The 19,397-nt window shown below is 49.8% G+C and overlaps 1 protein-coding gene across 8 annotated transcripts in view; it reads right to left on the bottom strand.

Moving 5' to 3' along the window:
- WDR72 (WD repeat domain 72) overlaps window positions 1-19,397 on the bottom strand; it is a 39,887-nt gene that overhangs the window by 17,307 nt on the left and 3,183 nt on the right. For 5 of the 8 annotated variants that reach the window (XR_013227434.1, XR_013227435.1, XM_077317913.1 and 2 more), the window contains exons 1-14: window positions 16,455-16,700; window positions 13,786-13,889; window positions 9,663-9,826; window positions 9,185-9,291; window positions 7,994-8,072; window positions 7,026-7,200; window positions 6,732-6,808; window positions 6,039-6,158; window positions 4,797-4,942; window positions 4,346-4,442; window positions 3,783-3,924; window positions 3,042-3,275; window positions 2,004-2,224; window positions 522-717 (exon numbers count right to left, since the gene is read on the bottom strand). Coding sequence is in view for 6 of the 8 variants with exons in the window: in XM_077317913.1 (XP_077174028.1) it covers window positions 522-717; window positions 2,004-2,224; window positions 3,042-3,275; window positions 3,783-3,924; window positions 4,346-4,442; window positions 4,797-4,942; window positions 6,039-6,158; window positions 6,732-6,808; window positions 7,026-7,200; window positions 7,994-8,072; window positions 9,185-9,291; window positions 9,663-9,815 (1,747 nt within the window). In the remaining 2 variants the exon portion in view is untranslated. Of the gene's footprint in view, window positions 1-521; window positions 718-2,003; window positions 2,225-3,041; window positions 3,276-3,782; window positions 3,925-4,345; window positions 4,443-4,796; window positions 4,943-6,038; window positions 6,159-6,731; window positions 6,809-7,025; window positions 7,201-7,993; window positions 8,073-9,184; window positions 9,292-9,662; window positions 9,827-11,801; window positions 11,963-13,785; window positions 13,890-16,454; window positions 16,701-16,770; window positions 16,791-19,397 lie in introns of those variants that run through there. The other 3 variants (XM_077317909.1, XM_077317908.1, XM_077317910.1) reach the window with 3 other exon arrangements.

A 19,397-nucleotide genomic window follows, 5' to 3' on the forward strand; every position in this document is an offset into this window, starting at 1 on the left:
AACAGGAGGCAGGAAATATTTTTTCCTTTACACATAACCGCTCTTTCTTAATACATGAAAAAATTAAACAATCTGCCTTCAGACCCCCAATGGCTTTTGACCCTGGGTGCTAGAATAATTTTAACTGAAATATCAAAATCACCCCAGTCACATCTTCTTCCTGGGTCCTGCCTTTGCAGTCTGGGAGGAAGGATTGTCTCCGTCTCATCCTTATTGCTGGGATGGGGCACACATCCTACAGTGGTGGGAACTGCAGGCTCTCGGGGGGGGGGGGGCTGTATCCAGGGGCAGAGGCTCTTGCACATGCATGTGAGCATCTGTTGTTCGTCAAGAGGAGGCTGTGTATGAGGGCAAGCCATTCCACTGGTGGCATGGGTCAGCTGATCACCACTGCTCCAAAGCAACAGTTGCTGGCCAGTGGTTTAGCTCTTGAAACAAAAATTAACAAGGGCACTTGCACAAGCAACATAGTTTTTTTTTTAAGGGTGGTAAAACAAAATGAGAAATTGGCTGACAGTTACCTGTCTCAATATCCCAAACAGAAACAGAGTCGTTTTCGCATCCAACCACGAGCAGGTTTTCTAACGGGTGCCATCGGAGCATCCGCACGGGGGAAAGATGCTTTCTGGCATGCAAAATGCAGGCTCGCTCTTGTAAGTGCAGCAGCGCCACCGAGTGGTCACTGCACAGGCAGCACACAATCCTCTGGCCTTTGAACTGTGAGAACAGAGAACATGGCATGGTGCTCATAGCGTTGCACGAGGAATGGACAGATCCAGGTTCAAATCCCCTCTCTGCTGTTAAGCTCGCTGGGTGAACTGCAGGGAGCCAGTCACTCTCTCCCAGCCTGACCCTCTTTCCCAGCACAAGGAAGGGAGGGATACCTGGATCTGCCTGTCTCAGCACAGCACATCTGACCTCCTGGGGGAAAGGGGACTACGTGAATGGATGCATGGATGCTGTTCCAACCCTCACAAAGAGCAGAGTCCTCCCACCAAGCATTTGCCCTTCAGCCTGACACTAATCTAAATTACTAAGCTAAAACCCCCATCTGTGTCCAGGCAAAATAAGCATTCATCAGGCATGCTTTATGCTGACGTTCACTTTCCTTGCACAAAATCAGTAATGGCCTGAACATGAGACCATGCAGTGAACCTGACAGCTGATTCCACCTCAAGACATGGTCCCTTCTTACCTGGGGTCTTTGAGAACATCCAATAAGGCAAAATGTGTAACTTTCTACCACCAACAATGGGCTCCCAACTCTCACCTTCCCCCCACATACATTAAACCATGCTCGCGATCCATAGGGGTAGGGGGAGAACTGTCCCACCACCTCCTCAGTCAAACCCATTTTATACAATTGCCATTCACTCCAGAAGTTTCACCAGCATGTGGTGCTTGTATGTGTGCAAGCTCAAAGCCCCGGGTGCTCTGGCCTGCCCTGGAATGGAGTCCTCAGTCAAACAGGTGTGGCTCAGATACAAGAAAGCTCAGCACAAAGAAGGAACCAAGGGGTCACATTGGGGGGGGGATGAACAAAAATTCCCATGTTCTGATGGACTGCAGGGTCTCACAGGCAAGCACAACTAAACGAAATTTCTTCCCCTCCCTTCCACATAGGGCCAGAAAGTCTTGGCAGGTATTTTGAGAACTGCAGAGGCATAACTGCGATCATCTGTATTGCTGCAAAGTGAAGTGGAAGTCCATGGGCCAAATGTGTGTCTTTAAAGTGCCACAGGACATGCTTATTACTATTTAACTTTTGTTGAGCCCCACAGTTACCCACTGAGGAGCCTGGAAAACCATCTTCTGAAGCATTTCTTCTCTCACAGGATCACATCAAGCCACTTTCAACTGAGCCAGAACCTTCCTATGAGCTGACTGTTATTTTTAACTGGAGATGCTGGGAACTGAACCTGGGACCACCTGCATACAAAGTAGAGGGACTACCCAGTGATAGTAAAGGGCTCTCTCCTGAAGTGCTATGGCTCTTTACTCACTCTGTAGTTCTCTGAAGACAGCAGCAGATGGATGACAGGGCCAGCCTGCAGAGAGAACTGATGTAAAATCTCTCCTGTAAACATGTCCCACCAGATCACACAAGAATCCTGGCTACCTGACACAAGCCAGCTGGGATCAAAGCGGGCAGACCAGCTGCGGAGGTGCAACAAGGAAGTGACGCTGCTGCAGTGGCCAGTAAGGATCCTGTGAGGCATTGTGTCTGGAGGAAAGAAAGACAGGGAGGCACTGAGAACAGAGTCCACAGGGGAGAGATGGCCAGCTGCCCCCAGGCCACCCCGGCTGTCTGTTCCCACAAACGACAGATACACGATTGACCTTCTGTACTGACGAGAAAGGAATTCCGATGATGGGAAACAGCAGCCGTAGAACACTGCCTTGTCCAAGGAGGAGGCACCCCTTGAGAGATTAACATCTCTTCAGCAACTGTCTACACAGCATGCCCGTTTTTTGGAATCCACTGTGCCACTAGGGGCATAGAAATACTACCCAGTCCTGAAAGCCCTCTAAGTGCTGCTCACATAGACACACTTCCAGCTGCTACTGACAACAGTCAACACCATCCGTTGTGCCGGCTAGATTGTTTCCTACTGAATGCACTTGAAGTCTGGCCACAATATCTGCAAAGACCGGACTGCAATATTCCATTTCTTTTTGTTTTACAGGACAGGTTACTTGTGTTAGGCCACAGATCCACCCTTCTCGCCTTTTGGAGAATTTTAAGAACCTGAGCACACCTAAGCAAAGTGCTTGTGCTGAATTTCTGATCTGATTCTGCAAAGGAGGCAGACTTCCTTCTTAAAGTCTCAAGGGCATCTTAAAGACTAACAACATTTAATTAAATATATATGCTTTTCTGAGTCACCACTCATGTTTTCAGGCACGGACTCAACAGAGCGTCTGCCAGATTTCCAAGGTGTGCACGCGCACACACACATAGGAGATTGGCTTTGCTAGCACACAGTTTCAGCCAATGCCAGTCACTGACATTCAACACAGCTGCCTACTCAGCGGCTCACCTTTCAGTGCAGAGCTATCTTCCAACAGCCTGGTTTTGACAGCCTGCAGAGCTGGAACAATGAAAATCTTCCCATCTTCACATCCACATACCAGCTTATCCAGGTTGGAGATGTATATGGAAGAGCTGAGGCCCCCCTGGCCAGCCCCACAGAAGTGATCAAGGATGCCTTCAGCCACACAATCCTGAGCACCAAAGTGATCCTGAAGAGTCCGGGAGGCCGCTATTGGAATCTCTGTGGAGAAAAAAAAAATCAGGCAAGGACATGAAGCCCACGGCAAGGCATGATCAGAGGGACATTCTGCCACATGTTGGGGTGATGGAAGGGCATCCCGTAAACCAGAGGTCCCTAATCTTCTTGACCCTGTGGCCACCTTTGGTATTCTGACCCAGAGCACAATCACAAAATGGCTGGTGCTGGTGGTGGAGACATACACACAGAAGGAGCCAAGAGCAGGGGAGGAGGAGGGATGAGAGAAAATGTAAAAAACACTGTCACAGCAGCTGCCACTAAAACAAGGCTATTTTAATCTGCACAGGCAAATTTTAATCTGTTCCCCAAAGGTGTTGTAAATGGGAGTGCAAGAGTCTACAGTCCTATCATGTTTGGCAAGTTTCAAAAGGTCCCTGTCCTCCTGCCTCCCTTAAAATATTCCAGAATATGACCACCACCACCCCCCAGGTCAGTTCCTGATTCCAGAGCCCTTTACTGCTTCTTTGAAAGATATGGAGGTGCCCTAACCTTTTGGAGAGCCATCCAGAGTTGAAATTGGCACATCCGGAATATGCCACAAAGTGATTCTCCCAGAAGCATCTCCTGAATAAAGGATCTTATAAAAGGGTTCCTTTCTTTCATTCATAAAGCCCATCACATATGAGAAACTCTGTCAAAGGAAGAAGCACACACAGGTCGATACTCTTGACAGGTAGTCAAAAGAGCAGCACATGCAGCCATGTGCAGACAGTTTAGAACTGAACTAGGCTGGCAGGAACTGCCTTTGGCTCCACCCAACAGTACCAAGAGGGCCAACCCAAAAGGGAACACCCCCATGATAGGACTGGCCTGAGGAAGCCAAACGGGGGGCCGTGAGGAGCAACACTGCCCAGGAGGCAGACTGGTGAACCTGCAGTTCTCCCTCCTGTCCTTAGCTCTGCTCCTTCATTCCATTTGCAGGAAACGTAAAGGGCAATTGTCAGGTTGTTTCTGAAAGTCCACCCAAAGTTGGTGAGCTTCACCTGTATTTCATGGCCTGAACTTGACAGGGACTACTGAAGTCAGCAGCACTGGACCACCATAGATGTTACCTCATTATCTCTCACAGCTGTAGAACAAAGTAAAAGAGGACAGACGGTTTCTTTGAGTACCCTTCGATCCCAGGGGTGTTTGCTCCGTGAAAGGCAGCTAGATACATAAAAGGACAGAGAGAGAGAGAAGAATAAAAGATACTGGACTTTGGGAGAAAGCATCTCTGCGACAAGCAGGGAGGGCCAAGATCCCCACGCTCACTTAAAAGTAATTGCAGGCCCTTCCCTTGCAAAGCCCCAGTGCCGGCTGCCCATGTCTGACGTGGCTAATCTCACCCCTGTCAAGCAGTACAAAGACGGGCGGCTGTCAGGCCCTGAGCAGAGCCTCTTCGGCCACAGTCCGTTTGTTCCACACTTGGCTCTCTGGAACCCTGGGAAGGATTTCCCACAGTCACCTTCCCAAGTCCAGCTGGCGTCCCAAAACTGCCTGGGCATTTCCAACTGCACCCACCTGTTCTGCAGCTGGTAAATGTAGCCTTGGCCAGCCTCTGTCCAAATGACGAGCCGGTGGGCTGCAAGGACTTCTCCCCCAGCCCAGCACTGGCTGTTGGGGCTGGACTCAGTCCACAGCAAGGAAAAATCACAGTAATCGTACACCTGAAGTCACAAAGATCACTCAACAGATCAGACACAGAGTCAGGCCTAATGACTATGAATAAAATTTCTGTCCTGCCCCCTCTAACAGAAAAATAGAAACATCCAGTTTGTATTGAACATAAATACCTCTGCTGGATAAAGATTCAAAAAGAACAAATGAGTTTTCCCCGCAAATGCTCTCCAAATAAGAAAAGGACAGTTTGGGGTGTATAACACAGAGGCAGACTATTACTCAACAACCATCTCCACCCCCCCATCCAGATCCCCCTCTGGGATGCAAAAGCAGCTCCCACTTGCACCGATGGCCTCTGTGGGGTTCCATTCTCTCTCCATAATGCAGGCAGACAGCAGCACCTTTCAATCCAAGCGGTGCCCCCCCCCGCACTGGAGCACTGCTGCCAGAACGCACTGTAGGAGGAGCCAAACAAGACACTCTCCTGCTCTAAAAACTATGGAGTAGGAGGAGCAGCTGGGCTCTTTGAACTTTGATTTTCCTAATAGTGTTCAATTTGGCCAAGGTTGGGACCAACATATCTGAAGGGCTGTCTTCTTCCATATACTCCTGCCTACGAATTAAGAGACGGACAGTTTGAGAGGGGAAGTATATACAAAACACACAAACAAATGAGATCACCAGAAGAGGCCCTACTGACTGTTCCATCAATCAAAGAAGCTCATGTGGGGGGGGGGGCATGAGAGCGGGCCTTTTCAGTGGCAGCCCCCAGTGAGGAGTGCCTGGCTCCCTTATTTTGGTCCTCTTGAAGGCAGCTGGAGATGGTTTTATGTAGGAATGCATTTGGTTAGGTTCACTAGCAGTCTTGATTATCATTTTAAATTTCGGTCTCTATGTTTATAATGTGCTTTATCTGCGTTGTAGATTCTGATTCTGTCTGTTTCCAATATCTTAGCATTATTGCAGTTCTTGAGTGGATGGGCTGGGGTGGGAGTCGTCCTGTTCCCCCTCCCCCTTCTATTCCATTGTGGGTGTCCTGACTCATCAGCCTCCTGAGGGTTGAGTGGCAAATCACACCCCTCTTGACTGGCCCCTGATGCCTGACAGGCAATGGAGCAGCCTGGCCTGCTTGGGGGTCCGTACCTTCCAGCAGCTGGGGAACACGGCCAAGAGGAGCCTCTCGGTGTAGGTGCAGAATCTGATGGCATGGCAGGATAGGCAGTCTAGAGATTTGGATTCCCTCTCAGCAATAAGCTGCTTCTCCTAAACAGGAAAAGCAGAAGGAAACAGGACCTCGCACTGCTGGATGCAGGGATCCGCAACCCCTCCTTCCCAGGAGGCCCTAGACACAGAGCTCACTCAGCCCTCCTGCAAGGGAAACCTGCAAGGCAAGACTCCGAAAACTCTCATCAAGGGCATGAACAGGAAGAAGGGACTCAGCAGCTACAGACATGCTGGCAATACAGATTTAGCTGGGACAATGGCACTTGGCACGGAAAGACCCCAAATGACTGCTCCCCTGAGCAGAGCCGCAAACGTTCCTGAGGTGTTGCCATGTATGAAATTAGTGCAGAAGCCAAGGACAACAGCAATATGCACACACGTGCACATGCACTTGCCTCTGTGTGGATCCGGTAGGGGTAGTATGGTCTTCCTAATCTTTTGTTCATGTCCAGTGTCCTCACACCCACTGGGGAAATGCAAGTCATTCAAGGACTAGGGGAGTTTCTTCTCCCCTTAGGTACTGAGGTAGATTTCCTGACAGCACATCTAGTTTGGCTTTTGTTTCTTCATTCATGAACCTGCTGCCCCACTAATGGACAGGCAAGCCCTTACCTGTATCCTGGACACTGAGGAAGACAAGTCCCACACCTTGAGGTCTCCAGTGGCTGATACAGCAATTAAGGAATCCTCTACGGGGAAGCAGCAAGCAGAGACATGCTTAGTGAGAATGCAGAACTGGGGCAGGAGACAGTGAGGGGCCAGGGGAGGAGGGGCAAATGCAGAGCTAACTTAAAGCAGGGGTGCTGCAGCACGACCACCCTCCCTGATCTGGTATCGTTGCTTCTATTTTTGTGGTGTCCCTGATCACCTCATCTCTATCTTCTTGCTCTAGGCAGTAAAGGCTACCTTGGATCCTTGGGGAGTGAACCAAGCACATGCAGCTGATCCAATTGGAAGACCGAGATGATGTCAGAGTGTGCAGAACAGTCAGTGTTTTGGCATCAATGAGGAGAATATCATTGTATTGTCCACAGCACAGAAGCCAGCCGTCTCCTGCCATTCGGAATGAGCTGTGGTAGTACTAGGTGAAAGAAAGCAGCCATAGGAGGTTAACCAACAAGACCACACATTGTATTCTATAAATCAGTATGGGCATCTTGCCTCCCTTAAAATCTGCTCTGGCTATGCTCACAGATGTAATCTAGACTACAGTACAAAGCCTAGACGTGCACCTTAAGCTTCCTTTTCCTGAAGGACAACTGCCCCCAAGGACAATAAGAGGGGATTCACAGCAAGCAGGGATTCTGGTACCTTAAGCTTCCTTTTCCTGAAGGGCAACTGCCCCCAAGGACAATAAGAGGGGATTCACAGCAAGCAGGGATTCTGGCCCCTCCTGGCCACTGCACATCAGGAGATGCTGTCCAGGAACTACACCATTGTCTAGGCAGGTTCAACACAGGTGACCCCCCCCCCTCGACATGAAGCCTATGCTTGATTCCTGTATCAAATGGGTCATCCCCGGCCTGCAATGCAAGCAGAGATGAACAGAGCCCAAAGCCTCCCAGAGCTCAGCACAGCACAGAGAAGGCATCCCCTGCAGCTATGCAGGAGATGACAGCGGGATCCAATATCAAAAGGGAGGGAGGGAGGAGAAAGAACTGGTGGTGCCTGGCCTTCTCCAGACTCAGGTGCCACCTTTCTCCAGGAAGAGTGAGCAGCCTATGCCTGGCATTTCTGTAGGTCTGACATTCGAAAAATGCTGAGAAGCCATGACATTTCTGATGCACCAGGCTGGAACTGGCTCACAGGCCAGTAATTGGAAAATCTCCTTGAAAGAGTATAAAAAAATCACACCAAGAAGGTGCTGTACTTACACAAATGGCCGTATGTCTAAAGGGGAGCTGTGTGGTCTCCATGCACTGGCCACTGATGACGTTCCAAATGCACATTTCCCTGCCAAAAGAGAGCCCAAGTTACTGCCAGGTCATGCCTTAAGGTGGCCTGATCTTTTCTGTGACTTCCTGATTACTGGATGGAAACACAGGCCCCTAGGTGAGGGCTGACAGCAACACCGACAACACCCATTCCTTTTTATTTTGGAATATTAGAAAAGGCCTGACTTCAAGAGAAAGCCAGGCAACAGACCTGCAGCACTTGTCATGGCCACTTGTCACTGTGTCACCTGGAAGGCAGAACACCACTCCAGTTTTGCTACACATAAACCGCATGTTTTCCAAAGCACAATACATCTGGTTCTTTCTAAGACACCCCCCCCCCACCCTGCAAGGGCTCCTGAGAACTGGGCTCTGTTCAACAGAGGAAGAGTGCCTCCCAAAGGCCAGCTGCTGTGGTGTCCAGGGCTGCCCAAAGGGCACGCACTCTCAGAAAGACTTATTGTGATTTCAAGATAATTATTTTAAAAGTACCAGGCATTCCTTGTTTTTCACATTAAGTAAGACAGCACAGTAGGAGACCCATAAATAATTTTTAAAATTGTGGCTTTATAGCAAAGAAAAATGGGCATGTACGCATCTACGAGAGAAAGAGGGAGGAAACTGATTTTCCAAAACTCTTTCCATAGGTTTCCTTCCCAGTCAGCTGTGCCAGCCTCACAGAGACCCAGCACTAACAGCTGTGTCTCCTGTGCTCCAGACCCAGAGATTTCCTACAGAGAAATCTGTACCATGATTTATTTCTCTTTCAGGGTCCAGCTGGTCTTCTGACTGTGACTGGCAGCAGCTCTCCAGGGTCCAGGGGGAGCCTTTTTACATCCCCTACAATTGCAGCCTTTTGGAACTGGAGATCCAGAGGCTGGACCTGGGACTGTCAGTGGATGCTTCATCACAGAGTCACAGCCTTTCCCTGACACCAGAAACTGGTCCCCCCAAGAGCACAAAGTCCAGCACATGGCAACCGGGGCCTTTTGTTTCTGGAGGGTCTTGACCACCTGAAGGCCAGGGATTACCGATCCACTGACCAGCAGCAGGATCTTTCCTATCTTTTTACTCCCACCCATGAAAAGTTTTTTTTAAATGGTATTGCTATTGAAATATAAAGTGACTAACCCATTCTCTGTAGCACTGACCACATATGGTTGCTTCTCAAAGTCCCTCGCTTTGGCCAAACATGTCACAGATGCTATATGACCCAAGAGGATCTGTTTTGCGGAAATCTAGAACATCAAGAGATATCATGAAAATGGGTAAAGCAGGTGTGAGAAACTAAGAAGGATGCAGCACAGTCTTCTGCCACGGAGAGGGGGGGGGAACGCAGCACACTATTTTCGTCTTTCTCTGTAGCCTGATGCTCTGTGGACTACAGTACAGCCTGGAGATGGATCAAGATGATTAGGAGCATTCCAGGTTGCTTTTGCATTGCACATTCAGGAAACACCATTCAAAAAAGCACTGCTGAGAATGTGTGAGACTTGAAGAAATGCCCACATTAGACCTGGGTCTCTGCTGCTGCTGCAGTGACAGGGAATGCACACAAGGAGGCCTGAGAAGCTGTGTGTGGGGGGAAGACTTCTGCAGCAGCACATACCTTGAGTTCCGGAGACAGGTGCCAGAGGCACAAGGGCCCCTCTTGACTCCCCGTGACAATTGTCCTCTGGTCCTCCATGATCAGGATGGCGGTGATGCTATGGGCTGGGGCTTGCTTCTCCCAGAGAGCCAGAGTTTGAAGACAGGCCTTCATTGCCAGGGGACCTGGTGAGGAGGGCAGACGAGTAGGGAAGGAACGATGTAGCAACAGAGACAGATAATTGGATTAATTTATTTGATGGTTGCATTTACAGACCATCTTTCTGCAACTGCAAATGGATTGTAAAGTGACTCCAGTATTTATTTATTATTTATTTGATTTTTATACCGCCTTCCCATATAGCTCAGGGCGGTTTACACATAACATCGCGGGGTGATACATGGAACGATCTAAACATGTAACATAGTCAAAAGTAATATCAACGTTTAGTTAAATTAATCACAAAAGGATACCTTCTGGGGAATTCCTTTATATGTGGCTGGAACATTCAACAAAATTTTGAAAACGGAACCTCATTTGTCTGGCAATTCATTGGGGCAGGAGAGAAGTGGGATAAGCCCACCTCCTCTTCTGGCCTTTTCATTTCTAGCTGTGACAATGAAGCTGTTGTTGTGAGCTACAGCCACCCTCAGCTGGTATAACCTGGGTCAGCCCCCAGCCTGGCTTACAGTGTTGTCAGTCAACAGTCTCCTTCTCAGTTCCCAGTGTAAGATTAATCCGGACTCTTGTTCTATGGTCCAGGAGATACAAACCAACCAATGTTATTCTGTGGGGATATTATTTGGGGTGACATCTCCTCCAAGTGAAACAACACATGTTGCATTCCTTTCTGCTGTTTTCATGCATGCAGAGATGTTAGAGATAGCAACAACATTCCACGCAAAGCAAATTTTGACCGTTATCAGAAAACCTCCTGCCAGTAGATTTGTGGACAAATCCCTCCTGGAGTTGATATCAGCAATTCACCACAGTCAAAACTGTCACCAAATGTGAGGGGCCTCTTCAGCAACATGAAAGGATCCAAGTGAGAGAATCTCTCTTGGAAAACAGCTTTCCAGAGATGGGGCAGCAGAGCATCCCCCACACTGTACCCTCTGAGCCCAAGATTTTGTCCCCTCCCACATGCTGCACTCTCCCCCAGGCTTGCTGGCTTCCACACCCTCTGCCCCACCAGGGGAGGGAGGGAGGGCCAGGCCTGCCCCTGACAGCTCTTGGAAGAACACTCGTGCATGTGTGGGCATGGTTCAGTTCCACAGGAGGAATCTGAGGGCAGCCTCCCCTTGCCATGCCCTTGAACTTGCAGTGCACAAATCTAGCTGAGCTGATCGCATGAGGGGTGTTTTGGTTCCTGGTCCAGAGAAGCATCTGCTCATGTTGATACCGTACACAAGGCCGGCATTTACCGGCCATCCAAAAAGAAAGCCAAACAGCCCTGCCCTCATTCATTTCCCTCTCCCTGGGCTGCCCAGCAGAGGCTGCCTCACTCCCCGCCCCAGCCCCCCAGGCACTTGATGGAGAGGACCACTGCTGAGTAGTGAAAAATACCCTGAGCAATTTCCCACCCGGGACTCTGCCAGGTTTTGTTCTGTCCTAGAAAAAAACATGGTCTAGGAAGAGCACCACAAAGAACAAAGTACAGCAGACAGATGACATGAAATAAAACATTTCAGAGAGAGAGAGAGAGAAGCTACTAGCAGCCCCCCCCCCTTTGGGAGGGAGTCTTCTCTAGATCACTGTGAGGAAAGCCTTTTCTTCCCTGTTTGGGGAGAGACCATCCTCTAAGGCCAGTTGCTCTGTGGGGTTAAAGCCGCCAGACGATGTCCCATGTTCTGCAAGGCGATAAACGGGGCAAATACCGAAGTCTACTCCGCACCCGGAGGCACAACTTCATCGGAGCACGAGCCGCTGCCGCGCCCCCCCCCCCTCCCCCGGCGACGCGAACCGGCGAAGCAGCAACGAGCGCAGCGCCCCCGCCCGCCCGCCCGCCCTCATCCCCGGCAGTCTCTCTGTCTCTGTCTTTGGGTTTAAAGTTCGGACCCTCCTGCAGTCTCTGCGCTAAACGCCCGAGGGCAGAACCGAGAAGGCGCCACAGCGGAGGAGACCCCGGCGGCCGGTCCCGGCCCGTCCCGCGCCACTCACCCGTGAGCCTGCCGCCTGCCTGCTCGCCGCCAGCCCCAGCGCTTCTACGCGCAGCAGCCGGGCAGGGCGCGGCCAAGAGCCTCCCCCGGGCGCGGCCGGAGCAAACTGGCCCTCCCTCGTCCCCCGGAGCCACTGCCGGCCCCAGCCGCCTTTCCGCGTCGGAGTCGGCCACGCGGCCAGGAAAGCGGGGCGGGGCAGAGCGGAGCGGGGGAGCTCCCTGGAAATGGCTGCGGGAAAGTGGTGCTTGCTCCCTTCCACCCAACCACCCCCTAGCCACACTGGGTGGGCAGCAGCCGCCCAAACCAGAGCCCTGACTGCCTGGTCTAGTGGGGTCTCCTCTGCTTGCGATCCACAAGGCAGGCAGCGCCCATTTCAGGCACCCGCAGGTGCTTGTGGGGCAGATCCATCATTCAGGCAACTGTGCACACATGTGAAAATATGTGGCCTTGGTAAAGAGAGCCACTTTCTCTCCTTCAGCCTGTCTTCATCTAGCAGTCTGGATGGCCTCCTGAGCCAAAAAACAGCCATCAGCCATCAGTCAACATGGTTGACAGACGGCAACCCCCCCCCCCAACATCAAACAGTGGTTGCCCCAATTCCATCAGGAAGACTTGTCAAAAGAGGGGCTCTCTTTTGTGTGATGCAATTAAATATTCGTCGGGAAAAACTGACTTCATAGCAACATGTTTTCTTATCGAAGAAGACTCTGCAGAAATGCAGCCACCACCATGGGTGAACCTTCGGGCTGTTTAGAGGTGCTGACTGAACAGAGGCATTATGACCATTGGCTGTGACTTCTACCAGTGGACACAGGACAACTGGGAGAGAGGGGGCCTCTCCTGGGGGGTGCATTTTGAAATTAAAAGCCGACTCGGGTCAACCAAGCAGCATTGCCCCCTCTTGGACTGAGGCTCTTGGCCCACTTCGCTGGAGGCAGGGGTTCCAGGGGATTCTCTTGTCCTCCTGTGTCTGTAACAGGCCTCAGACTGGAGGGCCAGGGGCACATTTTTCTTGCCTGCTCTCCACTGGGCTCTGTGTCCTTGAAAGGGTCTCCCGTTATGCATAGGCAGGACAGGGATCCAGCAAAGGCTGCCTCTGAACAGGCAAGCTGAACAGGCTCATGGTCTGTGAACTCCTTTGCCAAAGTCTGGGATCCTGTGACTGGAGCCCCCTGCTTAAGTGTCCCTTCACTTTTGTTTTGAAGAACCTGGAACTGGATTTCGTTTGCAACAGGATTCCAGAGTGTGCTCAACTCACAGCTGATCTCTACCAGACTATGATCAGCTACCAGAAGACTTATCTATTAGGCTGTTTATGAATGGACCACAGTTCCTAGCTCTGTACTGTTAAATTTGCAGCAGCTCTCCAAGTAACCAGAGAAGAGTCCATCCCAATACCTATTGAGACATGTGCCCGGGACATTCCACAAGCAACTCAACCATAGCTCCCTTCTCCCAAATGGCTGCAACATTACCAACGAGATTCCGCCCCCTCCCCCAAAAGGCTTCTTACAGGGACTGTGACCTGAGGAAATTCTGCACAGATTTCCCCCGCAATCAAGTTGGTCACCTGAAATTAACTCTCCAGCACAGGTAGATTACCATAAACTGTTGTCCAGATGCCAGACAGTTTCTCCCTCTCCCCCTCTGCAGCAAGCCATTTACCTTCCTCATGCTTCTAAAACTTTTCAGCCCATTGCAAATTACAATTCTTTGAGTTGTGAAGGTGAAAGAGTATTCTGCACGGTTACAAAGCATTTCCAGGAGAGACCCGTGGGTGGGTGGGTGGGTCTCCATATTACACCAGAAGGAAGGCCGTGGAGGGGGTGGAACACACTCTCTCCCTGTCTGAGAAAGGACACATGTGATTCAAGGCACATTGGCTATTGATTTTGACAGCTCTTCTGAATTATCTTCTGCAGGAATGGAACATTAAAGGTAGGATTTCAATTGCTGCAAGTTTCCAAGGTGAATAACATTCTTACCATGTCTTCCTGTTGAGATTCACAAGTGGCTTTCTGTTCTGCATGCTGGAGAGCCAGAGGGTGAAGTGAATTGATACGCATTTTGAAAAAATGAAAATTGAGTACTGAAAAAAATAAAAAGGCACGGAATGAAGTCAGTATTTCTGCAAAGTGAAACAAGAAAATCTGTCTTTGCATCATGAATCCGACAAAGCTGGCTTTTGATAAACTCTTTTCCATGACACTAGAATTCTGCTTTGAGTGTCTATATAGAATGGCTACCTGAAATCAGTATCTGGGCCACCCAAAACACTTCACGTACATTATCTTGTGGTAACCCTTACAACAATCCGTGTGGCAAGTTACTATTTTCACTCCATTACTGTGAATAGGAGGAGAAATACTGGGATGCTGATGACTTACAGCAGAAACAAAACTTGAATCAGGCACACGTAGCTGCCAGGCTTGCTCTCTTGACTGCTAAGCTTTGGTATCTTTTCTATAATTTCCAGAAATTCATTATTCTGTTTTGGGCCCCAGAGTAACCTCAGCTACTGGTTGGCTCCGAATGGTAGGAAAAGAGCTGTTTTTTTGTATCATGCTTTTTACTACCTGAAGGAGTCTCCAAACAGCTGACAATCGCCTCTTCTTTCTCTCCCCGCAACAGACAATCTGTGAGGTAGGTGGGGATGGGAAAGCTGAGAGAGAACTGTGACTGGTCCAGACTCACCCACTGAGCTTCCACCACAGAGTGGGAATCTGAATCTTTCTCACAGTTCTCCAGAGTCCTGCCATTAACATGTTTTGGGAACATCACTGCCTTTCCTAGCATTTGCTGCGGAGTTGTGTGGCTTGGTGGTTGTGTACAGAGAACAGCACCTCTAAAACCAGTGGGAGGTACTGTGGTTTTAAAAGCAGCCTCCTCCCTTGTATGTTTGCCAGTGGGGCCAGCTTTGAGTCTATGCAGGCAGCAGATTCGAGTCATTCTTATGCAGTGCCCATTGTGGTTCTTCCACATTCATTATCTGTTATCTGTGAATTGATTCTGGAGCGTCTAGCATTCGGTGTGTGGCTCGCACAGGTCCAGCTGCTTTTTATTTACACAACACCCACATGCTGTATGATGAACGTCAAGTTACAAATGAGGATGGATGAAACGGGGTCCATAATATTTAATTCATCCTCCCACCAGGAACTCCCTAGTTATTCCTCGAAGTCGGCACATTCCCTGTTGAGAACAGAGGAATGCTGCCATGACTGCTAGCTTCAGCACCCTCTACTGAACATAGTGATATTGGGAGATGCTGAAAAATAACTGAACTTTTATTTTGTATGTATGTATGTATGTATGTATGTATGTATGTATGTATGTATGTATGTATGTATGTATGTATGTATGTATGTATGTATGTATGTATGTGGCTTTGTGGTAAGAGCTTCTGCTTGGCATGCAGAAGGGCCCAGGTTCAATCCCTGGCATTTCTAGCTGAAAGGATCTGCCTGAGACCCTAGACAGCCTCTGCCAGTCTGTGTAGACAATATGGACTTTGATGGCCCACAGGGCTGATTCTGTATCAGCTTGATGGGTTTACATGTGTTCACTTACTACATTTCTACCCCACTTTTCTCCCCAGTAAGCTCCCCAAGCAGCACACATCATTCCCCTCTTCTTCTGTTTTATCCTCAAAACAGCCCTGTAAGAATGGTTAGGCTGTGAGTGTGAGCTTCCACGGCAGGGTGGAGCTTCAAACCAGATCCCAGTTCAACACTGTAGCTCAGGGCCCAGTTTAGTGCCCATGGGTGGCAGGGAGCCCAAGGACTTTTTTTAAGTGGCCAGGGTGAGGTGGGGCTTTTGTCTAGGAAGGCTTTTGACTTGCTACTAGAGATTTGACTGGCTGTGCAGATGTTTCACAGCATTGCTTTGGCAGCAGCTGCAACAGGGATATTTGCTGTGAGACTGGAGGTTAGCAGCGGCAGCCATGGGGCAGTTGGATGAGGCTCCTGAGGCCTCCATTTGGTGGTTATGCCCATTACACAGTTTCAGAAAGGTTGGTGGGACCCCTGCTCTCACCACTATACAACCACTAAGTCTGTCCTTAGCTGCGTTAAAGAAGATTGTTTGCATCCCCGAGGGACATGGAATGAGAGCCCCCCCCTCACAAGGCGGCTGTTGAAAGTGGGGGACAGGGAATGAGAGCCCCCCCCCTCACAAGGCGGCTGTTGAAAGTGGGGGACATGGAATGAGAGCCCCCCCCTCACAAGGCGGCTGTTGAAAGTGGGGGACATGGAATGAGAGCCCCCCCCTCACAAGGCGGCTGTTGAAAGTGGGGGACAGGGAATGAGAGCCCCCCCCTCACAAGGCGGCTGTTGAAAGTGGGGGGGGGGGGCTACACATGGCTGCCTAGTGAGGGCCAGGTGGGCACCTGCCCCTAGGGCCAGCTGATCCGCAGGGCCAGGAGGACAGCCAGGAGAAGGGGGGGGGAAGGCAGCCCTCGGACATGACAGGCCCCCACCCACCCACCCACCCACCCACCCTCCCTTCGCAGGCCTGCGCTAACCCTGACCCAGCCGGCGTAGAAGAGCAGCGCCTCAGCTCTGGAGAGCCAGGCTCGACCCCCGGTCCACCTGCAGCCGGCTGGGCGACCCTGGGCCAGTCCCAGTTCTTCCGGAGCTCCCCCAGCCCGACCTACCTCGCAGGGTGCCTGTTGTGCGGGGGGAAGGGGAGGCGGTGCCGGCCGCTTCGGGGCACGCCAAGGGCTGCTTCCCCGTCCCCGTCCCCGTCCATCCCCCTCCGACTCGGCCTGGCCCACAGGTGCCTCAGAGCAGCGCCGGCCCAAGGAAGCGCGCCTTCAGGCAGGGGGGAGGAGGCGCCGCCGCCGCCGCGGGTCCTGTCACGGAAAAGGGCGGGAACGCGCCTCACACGCAGCCCGGCTGGAGAGAGGTGCCCCCCCCGGCCCCCCCCCCTCCCGCCCCGGGCGAGGAAAGCGCCTGCGCGGGGCCTCTCACCGAAAAGGGCGGGAACGGGCCACGGCGCGCGCCGCCTTCCGAGCCATGGATGGAAGGAAGGAAGGAAGGAAGGAAGGAAGGAAGGAAGCAAGCCTTTCCTTCTGGCGAGGGCGTTTCTGACCAGGGCACGGAGAGCAGGAGCAGGAGGAGCAGGAGGGCGCCGAAGGAGCCGGCACGAGGGCGGCTTCTCTCGCCCGGGAGGCCCGTGGAGGGCGGCCGCATTTCCTCTGTGGGGCTCGGCAAGGTTCATGGCCGCGTATGGAAACCATGTTGCTAATCAAGGTGGCTCCGTAAGGGCAAATTCTAAGGTTCCAAACATGTTGATCATTTCCTGCGCTGAGCTGGTTTGGCATGCCTTTGAGGCAGGAAGTGGATTTTTTATACTCGAAAGAGGGATTTAACCCATAAGAAACATAGTCTTCTAAGCCTTAGAATCTAAGGGATCAGATCAAAGTTTTCAAGCCAGACCTGCAAATGGGCCCAAGACCAGATTAGCCACCTTTTCTGCTTATAGAAGGCCTTTTGCATGTTTTTAGCTGTTATAAACAGCTGTTATCACAGCTCCTTCTGTACATTGTGGTTACGAGTGAGAAACTCACTGAAGTCTGTCTACTTAGCCCCAGATGTATGTAAACTGCAGGCAAAAATGAAGGAGCAGTTCAAGTGAAGTCTTTACAAAAGCATCTCCCTGCCTGGCCAAGGGTTAAATTCTGTGTTGTGAAATATATAATAGTGTTTTTGTTTCTTTCCAGAGAAACCTAGATGTATTTCTGCATTAAAAACTTCCAAAACGATTTAAGGCCATGCTGTTCATTGTTATATACTATACAGCAGTGAGCCTCCTTAAGACACATTATAAAAACAGCAGTTCCTGATCATATTTTGACATCCAAGTTAATATTTATGGAAGACCTTTCTGTTTTCTTTCCTAGGAATATAGAATGTGCAATGAAAACAAGTTGGATCACAGCAACTCAAAAGGTAGGAAGTATAATTTGCTTTGTAACACCTACAATTAGAGGATGTTCTATTAAAGGGGAAAATGTGTTTTATTTTCAGTCTCTTATTATATTCCGATCAGTTTTATCTAGTCCTATGGGACTGGTCAAAATAGTCTCTGACATAGTGCCTCTTGGTTCAGATGAGGCTAAGGGGCAGTTGTTGCTTCTGTATGATAAGTCTCTTATTTCATAATGATACTATTAAATTCTAGCAATTATATAATTTGGGCATGGTCCTGCTCCAATTGAACTCCATTTGTTTTGGTTTGGTTACAGAGTTTTAAGCATATACGCTGAAATGTGGCCAGTTATGCCTTGAGCTTATGCAGTGATTCTCAGATTTCTGGGAGCTGCACTATTTTTCTGTGTCCAAAATTATTAGGAAGAGGCATGGTTCCTCAGAGGCCAGGAAATTCTGCTCGGGTCATTATGCCACTTCTGATGTGGTGGGGAGAGAGGCAGCAAGAGAGAAAAGTACGCCACTCTAGTAAGAAGCACCCCCAGAGTGCACTAGGAGCCTTGAGTTGTTTCCCTTGAATATTGTTAAAGCAATAAGGTTTGATAGGAAAGTAATCATGGCAAATATTTAAATATCCCCAAAACTGTCTGGGTTTTTTTCCTGGGGGGAAAACAACACACCCCTCTCTAACCAGAAATTTTACATCACTAGATGAGTGTGCCGTGGGGCTGGTGCTCAATGTCTTCTAGTTATGAAGAGAATTTAGAGGTTTCTTTGGATCACTCACCACCAGACAGGGCTCTCCTGTGCCTCTCTGTGGGCTCATTCCCTTTGATCTGGCAAGGAAATAGTAATTCTGAGCCCTGTCTTTGTGTCAGAAACTACATACCAGATGAAGAAACAGAAGTGGCTAAAAGGCAGGCTAGAACTTGGCTTTAGTGTAGTGTGGGAAATTATGTTTCTCCCCAAGGAGTCCACCTCATCTAACAGAAAACCAGGCACTAAGGGAAAGTTGCCATTAGGAAGTACAAATGCTCTTTGGATACTTGCACGTTAAGGACGGGGGTTTATAGAGTCATCTTCTTTGGGAATAGCTCTCAGCTGGAATCCTGGAGAATCAGGGCCTGGGATTTGTCTCACAAAAACCTGAAGGCATATTCTGCAGCCTCTCTAGTGGAGAAAATTAATGCATGCATTATTTGCAGTAATTCTTGTATCATGAAGGAGGGGTAATGCCTTCCCTTTTTGCTTTCATTTTTGTTCTTTGATTTATTTAAAGATCAGAAACTGATTCCTCAACCGTACATTTTCTCTGCTTTCTGTTTATGTTCTCTCTTTTATAAAGATTTGTGGGGTGTTATTTATTACTGATTTTATGGTCAGTCAGCGTGTGAGAGAGTTGTATGGCTCCCAAGGCACATCTATAATTGAATTACTGCCCTACTCGCCCATGTTCTGGATGGTTGACACTCCTGAAGCTGAGGCTGTCCTAGAAGCCTCTGAGCTTCTGTGAGAACAGGTCCTGCCAGATGTCCTGTTATTCGAGGATCTGTGTTAGCAAAGAAACCAAACTCCAGAAGCCCCCCCCTTCCCCTGAGAGGTCATCCCTAATCTCTTAGAGAAGCCCATGTCCTGTTGTTTGTAATTTGTGGTCATATTTGTCTACT

Source organism: Paroedura picta, chromosome 18, assembly GCF_049243985.1.
Source record: "Paroedura picta isolate Pp20150507F chromosome 18, Ppicta_v3.0, whole genome shotgun sequence".
Taxonomy (NCBI): Eukaryota; Metazoa; Chordata; class Lepidosauria; order Squamata; family Gekkonidae; genus Paroedura; species Paroedura picta.